The sequence below is a fragment of the Pteronotus mesoamericanus genome, unplaced genomic scaffold, assembly GCF_021234165.1.
Source record: "Pteronotus mesoamericanus isolate MK-2021 breed Mesoamerican mustached bat unplaced genomic scaffold, CSHL_Meso_final contig_105, whole genome shotgun sequence".
Lineage (NCBI taxonomy): Eukaryota > Metazoa > Chordata > Mammalia > Chiroptera > Mormoopidae > Pteronotus > Pteronotus mesoamericanus.
In genome coordinates this window covers 16,053,909-16,074,781 of record NW_026555006.1, presented here as the reverse complement: position 1 = coordinate 16,074,781, position 20,873 = coordinate 16,053,909, and the positions used below count along the sequence as shown (strand labels likewise).

The window sequence follows — 20,873 nt, the reverse complement described above, 5'->3', positions numbered from 1 at the left end:
GAATTTCTTATGTGAAAGAAGCCAAACATAAAAGAGTGTATACTGTACAATCCCATTTATATGAAATGGTTGAACAGCAAAATTCTGGTAACATAAAGTAGATCTGATGTTGCCAGAGGCCATAAATAGGGGACAGGGATTGACTGTATAGGGCAGGAGGGAACTTTCTAGGGTGATAAATATTTTTGTCCAGCCTTTCTGAAACATAATTGACATATGTAAGTTTAAGGTATGTGAAACATTGATTTAATACAATTATGTATTGAAAAATGATTACCATGGTAGCAGTAGTTAATACTTCCATCATGTTACATAATCGCCATTTCTGTTTTGTGATGAGAACATTTAAGATCACTCAACAGTTTTCAAGTATACAATACAGTATCGTTAAGTCTCCTACCAGGTTGTACATTAGATCCTCAGAACTTATTTATCCTATTGCTGGAAATTTATACCGTTTGACCAACATCTAGCCCCCACCCCCATCCCTGGCAATTCTACTCTCTATTTCTCTGAGATCATAGAGTATTTGTCTTTCTCTGTCTGACTTATCTCACTTTGCATAATGCCCTCAGGTTCCATTCTTACTATTGCTAATGGCAGGATTTCCTTTCTTCTCATGGTTAAATAATATTGCAGTGCATACTTGGGGGTGTGTATGTGTGTGTGTGACATCTTCTTTATCCATTCATCCATAGATGGACACTTAGGTTGTTTCCATATATTGGCTATTGTAAATAATGCCGCAGTGAACAAGGGAGTGCAGGTGTCTCTTTGAGATCCTGATTCCATTTTCTTTGGATGAACACCCAGAAGTAGAATTGCTGGATCATATGGTAGCTTTAATTTTAATTTTGGGGGGAACCTCCAAACTGTTTTCCATTTAGGCTTTACCGATTTATATTCCTACCAACAGTGCACAAGGGTTCCCTTTTCTCCACCCTTATCAGCACTTGCTATATCTTTTTGATAATAGCCATTCTAACAAGTGTGAAGTTATATCTCATGTCGAATACCTTTTCATCTACCTGTTGTCCATTTATATGTCTTCTTTGGGAAAATGTCTTTTTAACTTCTCTGTCCATTTTTTAAATTGAGTTATTTAATTTTTTGTTGTTGAGTTGTATGAGTTTCTTAAAGATTTTGGATATTAATCCTGTATCAGATATGTAGTTTGTAAATATTTTTTCCCATTCACTAGGTTGCCTTCTCATTTTGTTGATGGTTTCCTTTGTTGTGTAGCAGCTATTTGATGTGTTTCTTATTTTTGCTGTTGTTGTTTTTGATGTCATATCCAAAAGGTTCTTTTCTTTTAAAATGATTTTATTTGTTTATTTTTTAGGGAAAGGGAAGAGGGGGGAGAAGGAGAAAAACATCAATGTATGGTTGCCTCTTGTGCGCCCCCTACTGGGGATATGGTCTGCAACCCAGGCATGTATCCTGACTGGGAGTTGAGCCAGTGACCCTTTGGTTCTCAGGCTGGCAGTCAATCTGCTGAGCCACACCAGCCAGGACCAAAAGATTGTTATGAAGACCAGTGTCATGGACCTTTTTAGTTTTTCTTCTAGGAGTTTTATGGTTTGCGACTGAAAATTTTTTATCATAATTGTAATGATGTTTACATAACTATGTACATTTATCAAAAGACTCATTGAATTACACTTAAAATTAGTGAATTTTATTTTTGCTATGTTATGCACCGAATGTCTACTATCGGTCCAGTGCTGTGTTAGGAATATGATCAGATAAATCTCCCCACACACCTCATAGTCTGTAGCATTCGTGTAGAAAGACATAGCTCAGAGAGATAAGAGCTCTACAGAGTATATCTGCTGAGGCACAAAGGAAGGAGGTGATTAGGGCAAGTTCCACAAGGAGGTGCTTGGCCTTTACTGTGATGGATGAACAGAAACCAGGTCAGTGTTGAGGGGAAGGGCGTTCCAGGCAAAGGCATGTGAGTGTGAAACTGCATGTTATGTTTTATAAACCACAAGGAGCCCAGCATTGCCAGAGCCCTACACCTGTGAGATTTATGTCAAAGTGGCAAGAGTTGACGCTGGACAGGTTGGCAGAGAGTTAAAAGATGAAATGTTTCCCAGATTTGCTTATCAAATTCAAATTAAGAAATTATGTTCTTGAGAGGGAAATCTTCCCTCTTGGATGAGAGATGAAATGATCAATGCACCCATTCTTGTCTCTTTGTTCCATTGCATTTGGCTTAAAAACAAAACAACAACAAAAACATTGCATTTACAATCAACCTTTATAAAATAGTAATTCTGCCAGGATACACTTCAGCTGAGTTTGTGTAACTAAGGTGCTTGGGCTTTCACATGTTCCAAGAAGAAGATATGCTTTAATGTTTGAGAAAGCCTTTAATACTAGCCATCTGGGAGAACTGCTGAGATTTGCCCGATGTGGCTTGTGCCTTCAAGAAAATAGTCGGTTTCTTTGTACCACAAGGGAGAAAAACAAAAACTCCTTTGCATTACATTTTGGAAAGGAGGAAACCTCCTGAAACTGCTTATTGGTTCAATTCCATATATATGAAGTTCTTGAACATCATATGGCCTTGGAGGGATGCAGGGACATGTGCGGGTATTTGTGTGTGTGGTGGGAGCAAACACACAGGATTTTGTTTTTTTAATTTAAGTGTTTTTTAGAGAGAGGGGATGGGAGGGAGAAAGAAAGGGAGAGAACACTGATTGGGTTACCTCTTATACTCATCCCAACTGGGGACCGACCCTCAACCGGGTATGTACCCTGAGCAGAATTGAACTGGCGACCTTTCGTTTTGTGGGACAACATTCAACCAACTGAGCCACACCAGTCATGGCCACACAGGATTTTGATTAACAAATAGAATGGTTAATTTTGTTCTAAAATCGAATGCTTTGTTGTATATTACAGGCAATGGATTTTGAAGGCTGGGCCGATACACTCTTTCTTCTGCAGTTTACCCTCTCTTGTGTGATGGGGTAAGCCTTTGTTACCTTATTATGGATAGTTTTCCTGGAGAAATGTGTTCTATGGTCCTTTGGTGCATTCCTCAGTATCCTGTTTTGTCTCTTGAGTGTATCAGCTTAGAATAATTAAACCTCCAGATTCAGGTTGTTTCACAGCCCTTGGGAATGTGCCCTCAGGGCAACTCATGTGATCCCAAAGTCATGCTTAGAAGGATGGAGAAAAACTAATATTTACCCAATACTGTAGCATGCGATGAACACTGTTATAGTTCAACAATATTTTTCACCATATATTTCATACATTATTTTATTTTATTTCTACATTGACCATTTGGGATATACTGTTGTTTCTTTACTTATAAGAAAGTAGGCTTAGAACTCAGGTAGATTGTCTAAGTTTGCACAGTTAGTAGATAAGTGGCAGCCCTTGAATTTGGGACTGTTTAAGTCCTCACTAGCAGGTTGACTTCCTCTTGGAACAGTATCGCAGAAGGCTGGAGGGTACCAGCAAATGTGCCTCTTCAGCTCTGTATTTCCCTAACACATTTTTTCCTCAACCAGTCAGTTCAGTTGATACGTGTGACTGCACCTGGCACAGGCTAGGTACATAGTGGGCTTTGAAATAAAGTTGACACAGTGCCTTAATAATGTTGCACTCAATTTGGGTGTTCCAACTGCTGCCACTTAGTTATTAAGTGCATCTGTATCCTCCTTCTCTGTATCATTCCAGTTTTAGTCTACATGCTGCCAAAACGAGCATGCTATATCCCTTCTTAAAGTAGTTCTAATTTGGCGTTCTTCCATCCTTAAGAATGTCTCTTGCCTTCAGCCTGGTCATATTGCCCTAACGGGAGGTGCATAGCTGAGCCAAGGCCTGTGAGCTCTAAGCTTTCTGTCTAGATTAAGTGAACTGGTAGGAATATAATCTAATGAATGATGGTTTCAAGGTTTTGGTTACAGTAGCTGGGAAAAACACCTGGTCTGTAAATGGACATGTGTTTCTTTTTAATGAAATTTTTTAAAATCTGAAGTGGTAGTACAAGCCGCAGTGAAGTAGGAAAGCTCACACTCAGGGACTAGAGTGTGCTGGAATGGCCAGCATTGATTGTTTTTCTTGGCTGGTGATTGTTACAAAGCAAGCAAGTGGATCTTACTTATAAAGTGCCTCTTCCTTCTTCATTCCAGGTTTATCTTGATGTACGCCACAGTACTTTGCACTCAGTATAATTCTGCCCTTACTACTACAATAGTTGGCTGTATTAAGGTGAGTTGAAAAAATACTTATCTTTTGGGTAACTTCTTTATTTGAAAACTGTTGCTCTAAAATAAGTCTGGCTGTGGCCTTAAGTTCCATAATCCTTATTTCCTCACTTTTTTTTTTTTTTTTTTGATAGTTTGACAAATGATGGTGATGGTCTCTGAATCAATCTTTAAGAAGTCAAGGAAAGATAATCCCTACTTTCAGGCAATTTAGCTCTGAGGAGTATGAGAAAAGGAGAGTATGTTATCTTAGAGTAGAAGATGAAGAATTTGGCCTATTTCTGAACAGGGCAGATGACAGGCTCAGTAGTGAGGGGCCTGTCTCTTTAACCCCTAGTGAGAACTGTTCTGTTCTGACTCACCGAGTTCTGGCTGTTCTGTAGGGAAAGGAGGCCTGCCAGGAGGCAATCAAGGGAGTTTTCCTATGCCTGAGCCAAACCTTAAATGGCCCACTTTTAAAAGCTGCGTCTGACATTTCCAGTGATGTCAGTTCCTCCTGAGCCATTTTATTTGAGGAGGGCTCATTTGTCTTCAGCCAGGAGAGCCAAGTGGACTAGAATATTGAGCTGAAGTTAGTGGCTTGAAGCCTGAGGTCTCTTTCATCTGACTTTGTAATTCTAGTGCTTTAAGATCCAAGAAGCCACAGCAGGCCTGAAATCCAAATAAATTAGCAAGGTAGGCTTGCTTTCTAAAAAAGGTGAAACAGAGAGAGGTAGATCCTAGATCACTTGAGGAAAAGAGTGCAGTTGCCTTTGGGACTGGCTTTATGATGTCCCTTGTCAAAAAGCAAGGTAAGTGGTTGCAGAGATAAAGTTTTTACTGCTCTGCTGTGTTCTCCTTTGCACCCCTAATGGAGTGGTGTCCACATGACCTTATTTTATAAACTGGATTTGGGTTAAAATTTCAGAAAGTCCATGACTTCAAATCATGGAATTGGAGTGTTTGGTGTGAATAAAACTCTAAATTAAGCTGTAACAATCAGTTGTGTGAATTCCCATGAAGTCTAGAGACAGTTAATCTACAAAGATCTGGCTGGCTGACATGATTTTAGTCCCCCAAATTAGCTCTCAGCTCTCCTTCAGTTTAAGGCAGTAAGGGCTTTAAGAGCAAAGTGGATGGCTTGCATCTTCAGAATAAGAGCAGCAAAAACAGGGTCATTGGTCCCATGTTTTTAGCCAAGAATAAGGTTATTACAGGAAGGCCTATGCTTAATTTTAATAACTAAACCAATTTGCTTAGAATTCTTAGGCATGGGGTACAAATACAACCATGCTTTCATTAACATGAAGCCCAGTATTATTCTTTTGATATTTCCTTCTTTGCGCAGTCCAGAGGGATTAGTTTTATTTCCAAACTAGAGGGAAGGGGAAAATTGGATTGTCTCATTAGCTTATAATTGCTGTCACTCCTTACCGCCAAGTGGTGTCACTGTTCAAGGGTCTTACACCTCCTGACAGATGAGAGTACACTGATGCGCGCTTGCTATTTCAGTGTCTCACGTGTGACAGTGGAGCTGCTTTTGTTAGCCTCTCAGTACATACCCTTTTAGCTCTTCTGTGCTTGAGGATCCTAACCTTATAAACCCTTAGGTCAGCATTCCTTCCTTGTTCCTTTTAAGTGTGGTAGGAAAATTACTTAGAATAACTAGTTACAAATGGAAATTCCTAGGCTTGCCTCAGATGTCATCGAATCAGAATCTCTAAAGTAGAGCCTGGATATTATCTTTAACAAGGTTTCCGGATGATTCTCAGGTATTACTAAAATCTGAGAATTAGTTTTTAGCTACCAGACTCTTCTGTGCATCCTGGTTAGTTCTACTGTGGGGATTGGTGACTTTTCCTGACAGAGAACCTTTGTGAGGTTGCCCGTACAAACTGTAAGAGTACTTACAGTTTTTCTAACTTCTGTTTGGTTTTGTGCAGTAAAGATTGGGTTCTCTCTTCCCTTTCTGAAGTTCCTTGGTCAATTTAGGCAAATTAATCTCCCTTCTTCCTGCATCTGTGGATCTCTGTATTTTAAGAGAGGTCCTGTTAATATTTTGCCAAAGTTGCCTAGTGTTAACATGATATTTCATTGTTTTCCCCCTCAAATAATTAAAAGGATCTGCTCTAAGGTAACTTACTTTCTCTGTCCATACACTTAGGAGAGGCTGACATAATTTTGAATGCTCAAAGAGCACTCCATTATAGAAATAATTTTAAAGTTTGTTTTAGGCATTTTAATAGCACTATAGCACTTCACTTTCTGCTTCAGAGGCCTGATTCAGGAAAGCCCAGCTGTTGAAATGTTTGTGACACTGTTTATGGCAGTTGTAAAGGCAGAAAGGGAGGCAGTGACTTACAAATGTGAAAGAAAGGAGGTTAGCGAAGAATTGAATAATAACCTTGGAAAATTTTATTTCACCTTTGTGGTCTGAGTTTAATTAAAGGAAGGCCAGCCAGATAAACAGAAGATGTTTACATCTGGGAGTTAAAGGGAGTCAGGAGAGGTGATTTTAGGTATGCTACTTTGAGATGACTCCCCATGTTTTTTTTTTAAGATAATCAAGGAATGTTCCTCTAAAAACTGTCTTCGTGTTGGTAAAGTCCCCACCATCCCCTTTATCCTGTTCAGAAAAGAGGGAAAGGTGCTTGTTTGTAAGCAGGCTTTCCTTCTTTAATGTCCCCTCACAAGTCAACAGTTGTCTCAATGAGAGGAAAAGCATTCTTTTCTAAGATTGCTAAATGCACCTTAGTGTTTTCTAACCCTTAGTAGCAACAGTGTTTCTCTGTTTAGATTTATAATGTTAGCCCATACCTCAGAGAAGAGAAAGTTTGATAATCATGTTAGTATTTTTCAGTATTGGTGAAACCATTTAGTTTTTGGAGAGAGAGATTGGGGAGAGGCCAATGTCGTCATTTCCCTGTTAGTGTTGTTCTCCTACTACACTCATTTTAGGATTGGTGGATTTTCATTATTGTCTGTTGATTTGTTTTTGCATTTTAAGGATAGGTATTTGGGTCATAGCATGGGTGAGTTTATATGAATATTTAAAAAGCTCAGTTAAACTTATGTAACAGTGTATTGCCCTTTTTTTTTTTAGAATATACTAATAACTTATATTGGAATGGTCTTTGGTGGAGATTATATTTTCACATGGACAAACTTCATTGGCTTAAATATCAGGTAAGTAAAAATATTTAAATATAACCACTTTGACAAGTAGGCCTTGGATACTCAAATAGCATCACAGTGAGGTGTGGCTATTTAATGGCAAATTTGTTCATTTATTAAACATCTATGGAGTGCCTACGAAGTATTATATATTTAACATCTTTAGGTAGTACTTTTTAAGGAAGGAAGAGAAAATGGTTCCATAGTTTATGCATAATTGCTGGGGACTCTTTTTCTGGAAGTTGAATTCCTTTTACTTAACCCTTCAAGGAACAGACCTTTACTTAGTATGCGAGATGGCAGTACACTGTTCTCAAGAACGTTCAGGGCTAGCGAATACCAGCTCTGGTAGAAGTGCTTTGTGTGTGTCTGACTTTGGCCATATCACTGCATTTCTTTAGATTTTATTTATCTTCATCAATGATGAGGGTGACTTGTATGGAATATCTTTTTCAGCTCAAGACTTTTGAATCTCATGGTTTTATATCTATTTATATTCTTAAAAATTATCAAATTTGTATTTGGGCCAGACCTCTGTCCCAAACTCAGGCTTCTATATCTCACAGCCCACTTGACATCTCCAGCTTACATGTCCAAAACCAAACTCTTTTTAGTTTCTCCAAAGTCTGATCCACCTAAAGCCTCTGCATCTCAGATGGAGACACCCTCCTTCTAGCCTTTCAATTCAAAACCCTTGGAGTCATCCTTTATTCTTGAATCTTATACTCAGTATCTAGTGTGTTAGCAAATTCTGTTGGCTCTACCTTCAGAATATATTCAGAAAAAGGACCACTTCTCACCATCTGCATTGCTCCATCATCATCTAAGCCACCAATATCTCTTGCCTAAATTAGTGCCTGGTCTTCTACACTTGTCCCTAGTTTGACTCATTCCCCACCCACCCCATTTCCTAATTCTACCCTGCAATTCTCAGTAGGGTAGACAGTGTATTCCTTGTAAAAAGTAAGTCAGAACATATCCACCTTTTATTCCCCCACCACCCTCCATGCCCCAAAGTCTTAAGAAGGCCCTCCAAGGTCTATTTAATCTCCTTTTTACTTACCTCTCCAGTTTCAGCTCCTGCTTCTCTTCTCCCTCATTCCACTTCACCTACATAGAGTTTCTTGCTGCTCCTTCAGCGTGCCGAGCATGCTCTCCCTCTGTGGCCTTATACAGGCTACTTGCTCTGCCTGGAACACCGTACTCCAGACACTTGCGTGGCCAACTCCTTGACACCTATAAATTTTTGCTCAAATGTTACCTTCTCGAGGAAGTCTGCCCTATCTTATTTAAAATGGCACCCTGCTTGTCCCCTTCTGATACTTTCAAACACTTGTCTTTTTAGAGTCGTTAGAATGAAATAATCTAATGGGTATAAAGTACTTAATTCACTGCTTGACATCTGTGCTTAGTAAATATCTATTTCTTTCGTTAAAATTTGTGAGGAAGGGCCAGGATGTAAGGAGCAAAATGGTGAACCAGCTCTGACTTTAGATGTGGCCCACGTTTCATATATTTCTAAAAATCTAGATTAAAGAGTCACTATATAGACCTGTGTCAGAGATGCCTTAATTTTCTTTTTGTCTCCTTAAAATAAATAACCTGATAGCCAAAATGAAGCAAAAGCTTTTGTTTGCATTTTTAGATCTGTGCAGTTGAAATCTAAGATAATCTCATAACAAAGTTTTAATATCTTTTTTTCCCACTTTATTTTTCATGTGTAAGCTGTCACTGTCTAAAGCTTTCACAATGGCGTGGGTGATATATACAAACACCCTGCAGAGATGAGGGGGTTAAGTATCTTTTTTAACATTGCAAGCTACTTAAAATAACTTTCTAAGTACCTGAGTATATTGGAATGTTACAATTTATGTCAGCCTAACATGTATTAAATCCAACATCTTGAAAATTCTTCCAGTGGAATTTCTGTTTGTGTCCAGGAGTGCATTATAGTTCTTGTTAAACAATACTATTTTGTTAACAAGGTTAGATGATAATGTCGTTGTGGTATTGTGATATCTGTCCTAATGTGGTATTGTAATAAATTTTACATGTCATACCTCTTTAATCCCTGCTTTGGTACAAGGCTAGGGAGAATAAATCGTGTCTTTAGTTAGCCAGGAAGCATTCAAATTATTGATAGCATTGGGATTAGAATCCATGTAACCTTCTGTTCAAATACTATTTCCATTACAGTGTGCTTTTCAACTTTTGTAAAGGAAAATATATATTGTCTGATTTTTTTTCACTTTTTCTCTTTAAAATTAAAATTATGGCTTTGTGGTTTACATTCTCTTGATGTATCTTCCACTGGTTAGTAAGCAGATTCATAGATTCTGCATTTTATTTTAAATATGAAAACCATACTTAAGGTGGCTACTTTCTAGATTTTACTTTGACTGGAAATGATATCATTTTGTCCTTGGCTGACTGAACTTTGAATGAAATCATTAATTGATCTGTATTCTTAAAGAATTCCATGATTAAACCCAGACACATGTAGCTCTCCTCCATCCTGCTTAGTTTTTCTCCTGTTTTAAGACAAGTTTAAATAGCCCTCTTGCTGGTATGACTCAAGTGCAGGAAGCAGGAGGTTTGCATTGGTAGCTTCTCAGTTCCATCCAAATTTGATTCTGTGATTAGAGACTTTTTTCTGGCAGGTCTCTGTTGAGAGTCTGGCCGTCTCTAAGTGTCTTTTTGCAGTAGCCAGTTACTAGGGTGCTCATCCAAGCCCAAGACAGTGACAGAGAGGGTGGGGAATGAATAGTGAAGGGTGGGGACAGAACATGCTACTCTACTTCTATCAGTGGCAGGGCTCTTGGCCTGTGGCTTTAACGTAGCCTTTCCAGATAATGATATCATCATCCTCATAACTTCCTAGGCTGGAATTCTTAGAATCTCTGGAACTCATCTTTATCTGTGATTCTTTTTCCCTTCCATTAAAAAAAATTAATGTATATTTAAATAGTAAAACCCACCCCTTTTAGTGTAGAATTTTATGGTTTTGACAAATGCATACAATCATGTAACTCCTGTACCACATTCAAGATAAAAAACAGTTGTATCACCCCCGCCAAATCTCCCCATGTCCCTTTCCATCGAATCTCTGCCTCTGACAAATAGATGTTTTCTATCCATGTAGTGTTCAGAATGTCATATATTGATACATAATATTATGTAGCTTTTGGTCCAACTTCTTTCATTTAAGATTTTCTGTTACTGTATGTATCAGTAGTTTGTGCCTTTTTATTGCTAAGTAGTATTCCATTATGGATATAACACAGTTTATCCATTTACCAATTGAAAGACAATTTTGCAGTTTTTATCTGTTTTGCGTTAGCTGCCAAAACATTTGCTTAGAAGTTTGTGTGTGAACACAAATTTTCATTTTACTTGTGGTAAATACCCAGGAGTGGAATTCCTGGGTTGTATGGTAAATGTATGTTTATAGGAAATTTCCAAATTATTTTTGAAAGTATCTGTACCATTTTGGTTATCTTAAAACATTTAGGCATATAGAATAGCCATTCTGGCCAGAATTCTGTGACTAAGGGACTTCTCTTTTTAAAATCTATGCACAGACCAACACTTATCCTAGTACAGAAGGGACATAAAGAGATACCTAGGAAGGCAACAGATTGGAAGTCAGTGCATGTTGAGTACCTGGTAGATGATGGCTGCCTTTACAGTGTCTTCTTATTTGATCATCCTCCAGTTCACAACAATGAAATTGAGTTTCAGAGGGGTGAAGTAACTTGCCCAAAGGCACAGAGCCACCATAGTAAGAATCAGAACAGAGATTCTAACCCTGATACGACTTTAAAAATATGCCCCATAATTTAACCATGTGAGGGGGCACATGGGATAAGAAATTAAAATTGCCCCTCTTTATTTTGAACATTCCAAAGTCTCACTGCTTACTTCCTGCCTGGTTTGTCTTTATTCTCCTATTTCCCTTTGCAGGCAGGGTAAGAATCAGAATTGCTGAACCCTTTCTGTACATACATTAAAGAAAGTGACTATTTTGTATGTAAAAGCCATAGACTAATGTTTATCTTCATGGTATTTGTAATCTAGCTGGGAAGAGTCATTTATTTATAAACAAATGTTTGGTAGGTACCCTCCAGGTACCAAACATTGTTTTAGGCAATGGAGATAGAACTGCTATCAAAACTGATCAAAACCCTTGCCCTTCATGTGGTTTTGCCTCTACTAGAGGAGTCAGAGAATGAATGGAGATGGATGAGGGAGCTGTTTGCTGGTGATAAATGTTAGTTGTGAAAAATAGTACTGCAGAAAAATAAAGCAGGGAAGGGGGGATAGGGGCTAATTTGAGGGTGGGGGCACTTACTGAGAAGGTTGCATTTTGCGTAGAGACCTGAAAAAAATGGAGAGAATGAGCCACATTGATTCCTGGAGGAAAGAGCAAGGGAAAAGGCCCTGAAATGGGAGTGTGCTTGGTTGCCCAAGGAGCAGCGGGGAGGCCAATGTGGCGGAGTGCAGTGAATGACGTGAAATGGGGTGGAGGGACACTCTGGTAATACTCTTTTTAATTTAATTTAATTTAATTTAATTTTACTTTATTTTTTATTAAATTTACTGGGGTGACACTGGTTAACAAAATTATACAGGTTTCAGGTGCACAATTCCACAACAGATCATCTGTACACTATTTTGTGTGCTTGCCATCCCAAGTCAAGTCTCTGTTAGGGACTACTTTTTTTGTTTGTTTGTTTTGTTTTTAATTTAAAAAAATTTTTCAATTACAGTTTACGTTCAGTATTACTTTGTATTATTTTCATATGTACAGCATAGGGTTAGACAGTCATATTGTTAGGGACTACTTTTAAGAGATACAAAGATGTTGGAGTCTTTTGAATGGAGGAGTGACATGATCTGATTAAGTTACAATAGAATTACTCTGGCCACTGTGTTGAGATTAGACTGAAGGAAGAGGGAAAGTGTGACACGATTATGTTACTGGTAATGCCTTTCATTTATAGAAGAATCATATGGCATTTATAACATTAAGCATTTATATAGCATTAATAATAGCAATAACAAGGCACTTTTTATACATTCTTTCAAAAGAGCTTTCAACAACTGTTTTTTAAGGATTTTATTTATTTCTAGAGATGGGAAGGGAAGGAGAAAGGAGAGGGAGAAAAAGGTTGATGTACAAGAGATACTTTGACCAGTTGCCTCTTGTACACCCCCAGCTGGGAGGCCTGACCCGCAACCCAGGCATGTGCCCTGACCGGGAATCGAACCAGTGGTCTGGTTTGGTGCCCGCACTCAGTCCACTGAGCCACACCAGCCAGAGCTCAAGATGTTGTTACACAAATGTCGTAAAGTAGCTACCCAGACTGACACCAGTAATTAAAGTTGTGGCAGTCTCAGAAACTGGAATCAAACAGAGAGTTGCTTAGGAGACTTCAGAGAAGAAAGCATACTTAGGATGAGGCCCTGAGCAGTAGGTAGGCTTTGGAGAGGTAGAAAAGGGAAGGGTGAGTATTCCAGCCATTGATCAAAAGCATGAAACTCTGAATGTAGGTGTTAGATGGGAACTGGAGAGGACGAGCAGTAGGTACTCAGGTATGGTTAGGGTAAGAGGGTAACATTGGAAAGTAGGTTGGCGCCCATGTGTGTGGTGTCTTGAATATTTCATAAGAGGAAGAATGAATAGCCACCGAGGAGAACACTCTTGAGAGTTACTAACAAACTGCATATAGACAAGAGTAATCATTGTCTCAAAAGAGTGAACCCTCCTGGTGGTAGGTATGGTGGACGAGGGAAGGGAACCAGCAACCAATTCAGATTGAGAGCTCAGTTAGTGAGTGTTCCACTGTGAACTTGATTCTAGTCAGAGAGAAACCAGCTCTGTGAATCTCCCAGGGTCTGCATGTTTACTTATTAATTGTGATGATTTTTATTTTTATTAAAAAGAACATTTGTCTTGAATTATTATTTTCAGAAAGGCAGAAAATACAAATAAAAAAGAAATCACCTATAATTTTACCATTCAGATGGAACCATTGTTAATATTCTTGTTGTGTTCCTTCTAGACTTACTCTGGTGCATATCAACATATATATTCTTGTTCATTTAAAAAAAAGGGATTAAGTAATATTCAATGTTTTATGAAATTATTTTTTCATTTAAGATGTCATTGCCTGTTTTTATTTTCTATCATTTTAATGGATGCATGGTGTTCTATTGATGAAGTTATATAATTCCTCACCGTGGGACATTTACTCTTAATTTTCTGCTATTATAAATTTTGTGGTAAACGCTTTGTCAATAAGTCTAAGAAGATGTGCACAATTCATCAATGAAGTAGATTGCTAAGTCAAAGAATAAACAGAATTCTAAGGTTTTTTATTTCAACTTACTGTCTTGCAGAAAGCTTGTATAAAATTGGCACTCCTGCTGACAAGTACATGCAAACATTCCTTTTCCGAAGCATCAGCAGCAGTGGGCCCTGATGGGGGAGTGCCTCTTGGGTAGATGAAAATGCTGCATCTGTTTTAATTTTATGTGCCATCCGCCCCTTACACCAGTCTCGCCTACATTTGCCATTCTGTCCTTCCTTCCTCCCTGACGGTGGTGTTTTGTTTTGCAGCATTGCTGGGAGCCTGGTATACTCCTATATCACTTTCTCTGAAGAGCAACTGAGCAAACAGTCAGAGGCCAGTAACAAGCTGGACATTAAGGGGAAAGGAGCAGTGTGACCAGAGGATTGCTTCAGCGGCGTAGGCCCCAGAGTGTGATCAGCTTGGAACACTGGCAGTTCTTACACGGATACTGCGGTGTCTTGATTGTGGAGAAAATACCATTCCTTTGCACTTACACAATCCGAGGATTGATTGCTGCCTTTTAAAATTTTATGAGAGAAACTTATAATTGACTCTGTTTTAAATATGCTGTTTGAATTAAGTTATATCAGACTGGAAAATGCACCGGGCTTTTAATTTATTTTTCTTCTGTGCCGACAGTGAAACATCAGTGTTTTGAAACTATTTTATTCCACAGTTTGATATCCAGCTGTCCCTGAGAGCTGCATCTATAAAGTGCTCCAAGTGGAGCTCTGTCATCCAAATTATTGCTGCGTCGGGAGGCAGTTTTAGCCTTCCTTCTGCTGGCAAGGCAGCGGAGTATCTGAAATTTCTCCTTTAAATTGTAATTCTTAATGATTGAATTTTTTTCATAAGGATATCATCACTGCATTTGCCAGAGACAACCTAAGGCACTAAAAAAAAATATGAGAATGTTCTGCTTGTCATGTTGGCTTTCGTGAGAATTCATGGGACAAAGAGAGTGCATTGCTTGAAATAATGCTCTTCCCTTGGTTGTGTAGGATGGGGATAATGACGTGATGGAGCAAGTAGGCCTTTTACTCATTTATTTATCTTTCTGATTCGCTCATTCAACTAAAATGTATTCACTATGTAACATGCACCAGGCATTGTACTAAGTGCTGGGAGTACAGAGATATTTTTTGGAAGTACAATAGTTGAATGATCTCACTCCTGTTGAAGTGAGTGATGGTAAAAGAGAGAACCTAGCTCTGTTGATCCATTCAGAAGATGTGACTGTGAACAAGACACACACACACAGAACTTTCTTCACTTCTCAGAAACTGCAGTTCTGTAAGTGGAGTTAGAAGCGCCTGCTCCTTCTCGCCTACAGTGGCGTGAAACTAAATGCTATTATGTGAGATCTAATGCATGTGAAGAGCTGCCTTTTGTGAATCACGTGGCTTAGAGAGTGGCTGGCAGGCAAGGTAACCACCATACATTTACCTGTGCTTCCCTTTCCTGGCTTTAGTTGCTACTTTTTTTACCCATCTTTGAGGCAGTATTACTGAGTCTTACATTTCTGAACGTACTGGCTTGAGGGGAAAGGCCTGTTAGATGTTTCTGGATTACCCCGGTTTGGACTTTGGCGTGTCAGTGTTAGAGCCACCACCTTCCTTTCTCCTTACACGGCATGGGCACACCTCTCTCCTCTGGCTGCCACCACCTACACTGTGTCCTTTGGCTCCCTTAATGAGGACGCCAGCATCCCTGAAGACCAGGGCTGCATCCGGGGAGAGCAGCTGTGGATGGGCATGGCCTGCATCGCCTCTCCAGATGGAGCACAGTGTACCCGTGCGCTGGCCCAGACGCGTACGTGGACTCTGTGATGAGTGTTTGCTCCGGCCGGCTCTGCAGTGACCGTGCAAGAGCCTGAGCACCTTTGCATCAGGCACCTGCTCATTCATTGGGTTTGGAGCCCACTGGGCTCCTCTGACCTAAACAATACGTATTTTGGTGCCTCGACAGGGGACTTGGAAGGTTTTGATTTGTTTGTATTTTTTGGAGAAATATGTGGAGGTCATTTTCATATTTATGCTTTTCCTTTATTTTGTTTGGCCTTTATTAAAGCCTGGCCAGTGGTGCTGGGTCCCTAGAGTTGGCCTCATCGCCAGCTTTCAAGTTACAAGCTCCATGTCTGAGGTCCTAAGGCTCACTGTTTCCCAGTATCAGCCAGTCTGAGCAACTCGCCCTGGGAGAATAGGACACTATCTTGTGAAGGATGGTTCTTATTATCCTTGTTTCACCAATGAGAAAACAAGACTCAAAGAAAGTAGGTGATTTGCTAATAAGTCAAAATTTATGTTTTTTTCCATTGAACTATGCTGCCACTAATTAACTGCCCTTGTCTTCAGGTGTAAGGGACCAGGGATGCCAGCGGGATAAGCTTGAGTTCTTTCAAGGAGGCAAGTGGTTGGTTGAGTTTGGAGTCAGAGAGGAATAGGCTTTGCCAATCGGGGAGCTCTGTGTGGTGGATCACTACCTCCTGGGAGAGAAGAGGCAGTATGGAGTTAAGTCCTTAATTTGCCCTATACGACAGATGAGTTGGGGTGAGAATTCTGAAAGCCGAATTGTTGGCTTTCTCTGTTGGCTCCTCTGTTTTGAGTTAATGACATTGAAGTCCTCTTTGGCCAGTTTGCTTTTAGTGCCAGATTGATTTGAATAATCCTGGTTGGTGAGGCTACATGTTGTCCACGTGTCAGGTGATTTTTAATTACCTCATATGGCATTGACTTTATGAGTCAGTCATTAATAGGGTCCAGCTTGCATGTAGATTGTATCAGGAATCCATGGAAAATTCGGCTCAGTAAAGCTGATATAAGATCTTCATGGAAAGAAGGATAGAGTTTCACCTTTGCATGGTTTGGAACAGTACCTAGGAATTTAGGGCCACCTTTGCTTTTGTTACCATGACCTCATTCAGTGAGCAGAGATTTACTGAGCATCTATTTCATGCCAGACATTTTGCTAAACATTTTGTTTTGGGTGGCAAAGTTATGCTCAGAGACTGAGATTGTTTTGCCAGTATTTTATTTAATACGTGTTCACTGTGGGAATTATAATTTCTTAAGCCAGTAACAAAATAACATACTCCAAAGCCATGATAGATTAATTACACTATTGCTCCAGGGAAGGGAAGATGAAAGAAATAAAGTCCAAATTTAGTCGAGGTGTACCTTTTATACAATATTGGTTCTCGGGAGAGACAGCTTAAGCAACAGAGACCTGTCTTCAGTGGCCAGCACAAAAAGGAAAAAAAAACCCTTGTTGCTGGAGCAGATCCCTACGGAATGATGGCACTAGTGTTGGTGGACAGGATGTCCTTCTTGGAGGGGCTGCGGCAGGCTTTTGTCACTGCTGGTAAGAGTTGTCATTGTCTTGGCAGACTAGTGCCAAAGGTCTTCAGAGAGCTATTTAGATCACCAAGGGCCACCTTGCCCAGACAGAACTCTCGAATAGGCCTTGTAAACTCTCTTCACAGAATTTTAGGCCACTTGCAGTTTAATGTCCCCTTGCCAGAGTTGCTTCCTCATTGAATGTTTTTGGTTGATAAGCCCCCAAGATCACCCCTCAGCTGCTGAGATGATGTCATCAAGACATCTTTTGTCACTTTTATATCAAAACAGCTTTACTCTTAAAACAACTTTTTGTCGTAAACAAGTAGGTTTGAAATCACATCAAACCAATACACAACACTGAGTTCTGGGGAAACTGAGATGAACAGGACATGGTTCTTGCTCATAATTCTTGAGCAAGACCCTGACGGAAAGCAGCATTTGAAAGGAGTCAGTGATGTGAGAGTAAGAGCGCTAGCAGTTACCAGTATGACTGATGAGGGGTGCCCCGTCCATAAAGCTGAAGCTTTTTCTTTAACCTACGAGGACTTTTACAATTCGTACTAGGCTTTTAGCTCTGAGATGTGCCAGGCTGTTAGAATTCCATGGCTACCCTGGTCCCTCCTCTCTGTACTGCACATATTCTTACTTCTCCATAACTTCGTATTATTGTTTCCTCATCAGCAAAACTGTAATTGATATTTCCCTCCATGGGGAAAAAAAATAATATTCAAAATAAATGAGATATTGGATGTGTGCCTAGTATGCATTAGGCACTTGGAAGATTTTGTCAGTCATTTTATGGTGAGACTGTAGGCAAAATAAGCTTCTTAATTCATGCTCCTTAAACACTAGAAGCCTGAACAATGTGTGTATTTCTTGAAAAATGTAACCCTGTACTTTGCCTCCAGAATGCTTAAATAACAGTTTCTGTGTAAGGTCTTTTTCTTAAATATGTAGTGGATATAATTGTGGCCATTATGTGATGCAGGTGATTCCACCTGTTTTTAAAAAAGGTTGAAATTGTACATTTCGATAGTAAGTTTCAAAAACAAAAATTATTTTATCTTAGAGGAAGATAATTACACTTCAGAATGGTGATTCAGTTAAAACTTTCCCAGTTTGTCACCTTAAGGTAGCTCCTGTGCAGGCCCATCGTTCCTTCTTCCTGCCTCCAAATTAAGAGGACGGGCTGCCTCCGCGTCTGTGTTTGTCTCAGTCGGTGGTGCTTGTGAACTGCTGGCACCAGCTCTTACTGTTAGATGCCACTTCATCATGGTATGAGGAGATATTCTATCGTGGGTTTTTTTAAAGTTTTCTTTTTAAAAAATAATTTTTAAAAGAAATCTACTGGTTAGATTGTCTCACAAAAATATTTTTAGAGATTATTTTGTTCATAAATGTTTCTTTCTCATGCTGATGATCAACTGATTTTTGTCTACAAATGTTGGCTTATTATAGTATTTTTTCAATATAGATTCTATTTACCAAATGCCATTTTAGTGTTTTTAAGAGGTACTGAGGATTGAGATATGTAAATCAGGTGACATAACCATGAAAATTATGTGCCTAAATATTTTTGTAAAGTTGTCAAATAAATACGTTTTCCTGAACACATGTATCTACGTTTTGTTTATCTGTTCATCCACTGATGGTCGCTTGGGTTGCTTCCACCTTTTGGCTATTGTGAATAATGCTGGTAATCGTGGTGTTTTAGTTTGTAAGTGTGTCAAAACCTTATTTTCTTTTATCTGGCCTTTTATTTTGTTTTTTTTTCTTTGATTCAAACTGGTCTCACCTAGTGCTCTGACTCACCCACCTCCCTTTCCCCTGCCTAATCATTAAGCCCTCAGGATGGTGAGGTTCTGGTCAACATCCAGTAGTTTTAGGAACAAGGTCCTGGGTCTAACGACTGAGTTTTGTCATTCTAAACATCTGGGCCTCAGTTGTATTTTAGCTCTGGACCCACGGAAGCGGAACCATCCCACAGAACAAACCCTTGTGAAGTTGGGCAGAACAACTCCATGGCTGACATCAGGACCAGATACGACGATCAATTATCCCCTACCCTAGCACCAACCAATCCATAGAGACCACAACGCTAACTCCTTTAGTCACCATCGTTAATGATTTTTCCCCTATATAACCATCCCCTGGAAGCCATTGAGGAGTCAGGTCTTTGAGCACTAGCTTACCTGTAACTCCTGACATGGTACCATCCTTACTTTGTTGGCTGCAAACTTCTGTGTCTTACTGGGCTTTGATGCTGGAGGCAAACAAACCCCTTCAGTCTGGTAACAAGTTTGGGCTGTTGTAACAAATTACCATAGAGGGAGTGCTTTAACCAACAAATATTTATTTCTCATAGTTCCAGAGGCTGGGAAATACAAGATCGAGGTGCCAGCCAGTCTAGGGACAGCCCACTTCGGAGTTTGGAAGTGTTCATTTTCTCACATCCACACTTGGCGGACAGCAGAGGGAGGAAACAAGCTATTTTGCTTGTTACAAGGGCTCTTATCCTATGAGGACTCTACCCTCATTACCTAATTACCTCCCAAAGTCCCCATCTCCAAATACCATCACAGTGAAGATTAGGGTTTTAACAAGAATTAAATATGAATTTGGAGGGGGACTCAAAACCAGAGTAATGGCTATGCAAATGTGCTTTCAGTTACTTTGGAATTGCTGGGTCATATGGTAGTTCTATTTTTAATTTTTTGAGCAACTGCTGTGTTTTTCCCATTGTGGTTGTACCATTTTACATTTCCATCAGCCGTGCATGAGTGTTCCGACTTCACATCCTTGCCACCATTTGTTTTATTGATAGTAGCCATCCTAGTGGGTGTGAGGTGACCACTCATTGTGGTTTTTTAAAAAATCGTTGACACTATTACAGATGACTCCCATTCCCCCCTCCCCGTTTGTTCCCCTCCCCACTTTTCACCACATCATTGTCTCTGTCCACGGGCTATGCACATACGTATAGGTGTTCTTTGGCTAATCGCTTCATTTCCCTAACCCCTTTCCTCTTGTTTTGTTTGTTCATCAGTTTATTCTGTCATTAGATTCCACATAACTCATTGTGGTTTTGGTTTGTATTTCCCTAATGTTTAGTGGTGTTGAGCATCTTTTCATATGCTCATCTATTTATATATTTTCTTCAGAGAAATGTGTCTATTTGAGTCCATTTTTTAGAATTGGATTTTGTTGAGTTGTAAGAGTTTTTTAAATATATTGAGTTTTAGCCGCCCCTTATCAAATAATTTGCAAATATTTTCTCCCATTCTGTAGGTTGCCTTTTCATCCTTGTAGATTGTGTCCTTTGATGCACAGTTTTAAATTTTGATGTAGTGCAGTTTATCTATTTTTACTTTTGTTGACTATGCTTTGGTGCCATTATCCTATTTTTTCTACCAAGAGTGTTATAATTTTAGGTCTTCTATTAAGTCTTGGATCCATTTTTAGTTAATTTTGTATATGGTGTAAGGTAAAGGTCCGTTCATTTGCATGTGAATATGCAGTTTTCATGACATTTGTGTGTTGGAGAGACTGTCCTTAAGGCGTGTGTTTTATTAACTATTCTTTAAAGATTTTATTTATTTATTTTAGAGGGAAAGGAAGAAAGAGAGGGAGTGAAACAATGTATGAGAGAAACAACAGTTGGTTGCCTGTCACACACCCCCAACCTGGCCCACAACGTGGGCATCTGCCCTGACTGGGACACAAACCGGTGACCTTTCGGTTCACAGGCTGGCTAAGCGCTTAATCCTCTGAACCATACCAGCCAGGGCTTAACTATTACA

General features: G+C 39.4%; 1 protein-coding gene across 1 annotated transcript in view; it reads left to right on the top strand.

The window, feature by feature from the left end:
- SLC35D1 (solute carrier family 35 member D1) overlaps positions 1–18,683 on the top strand; it is a 46,916-nt gene extending 28,233 nt beyond the window's left edge. The window contains exons 9-12 of the mRNA XM_054574439.1: positions 2,911–2,978; positions 4,152–4,230; positions 7,309–7,391; positions 14,002–18,683. Coding sequence (XP_054430414.1) covers positions 2,911–2,978; positions 4,152–4,230; positions 7,309–7,391; positions 14,002–14,110 — 339 coding nt within the window. The 3' untranslated portion in view covers positions 14,111–18,683. The remainder of the gene's footprint in view (positions 1–2,910; positions 2,979–4,151; positions 4,231–7,308; positions 7,392–14,001) is intronic.
- Positions 18,684–20,873: the final 2,190 nt, after the last annotated feature.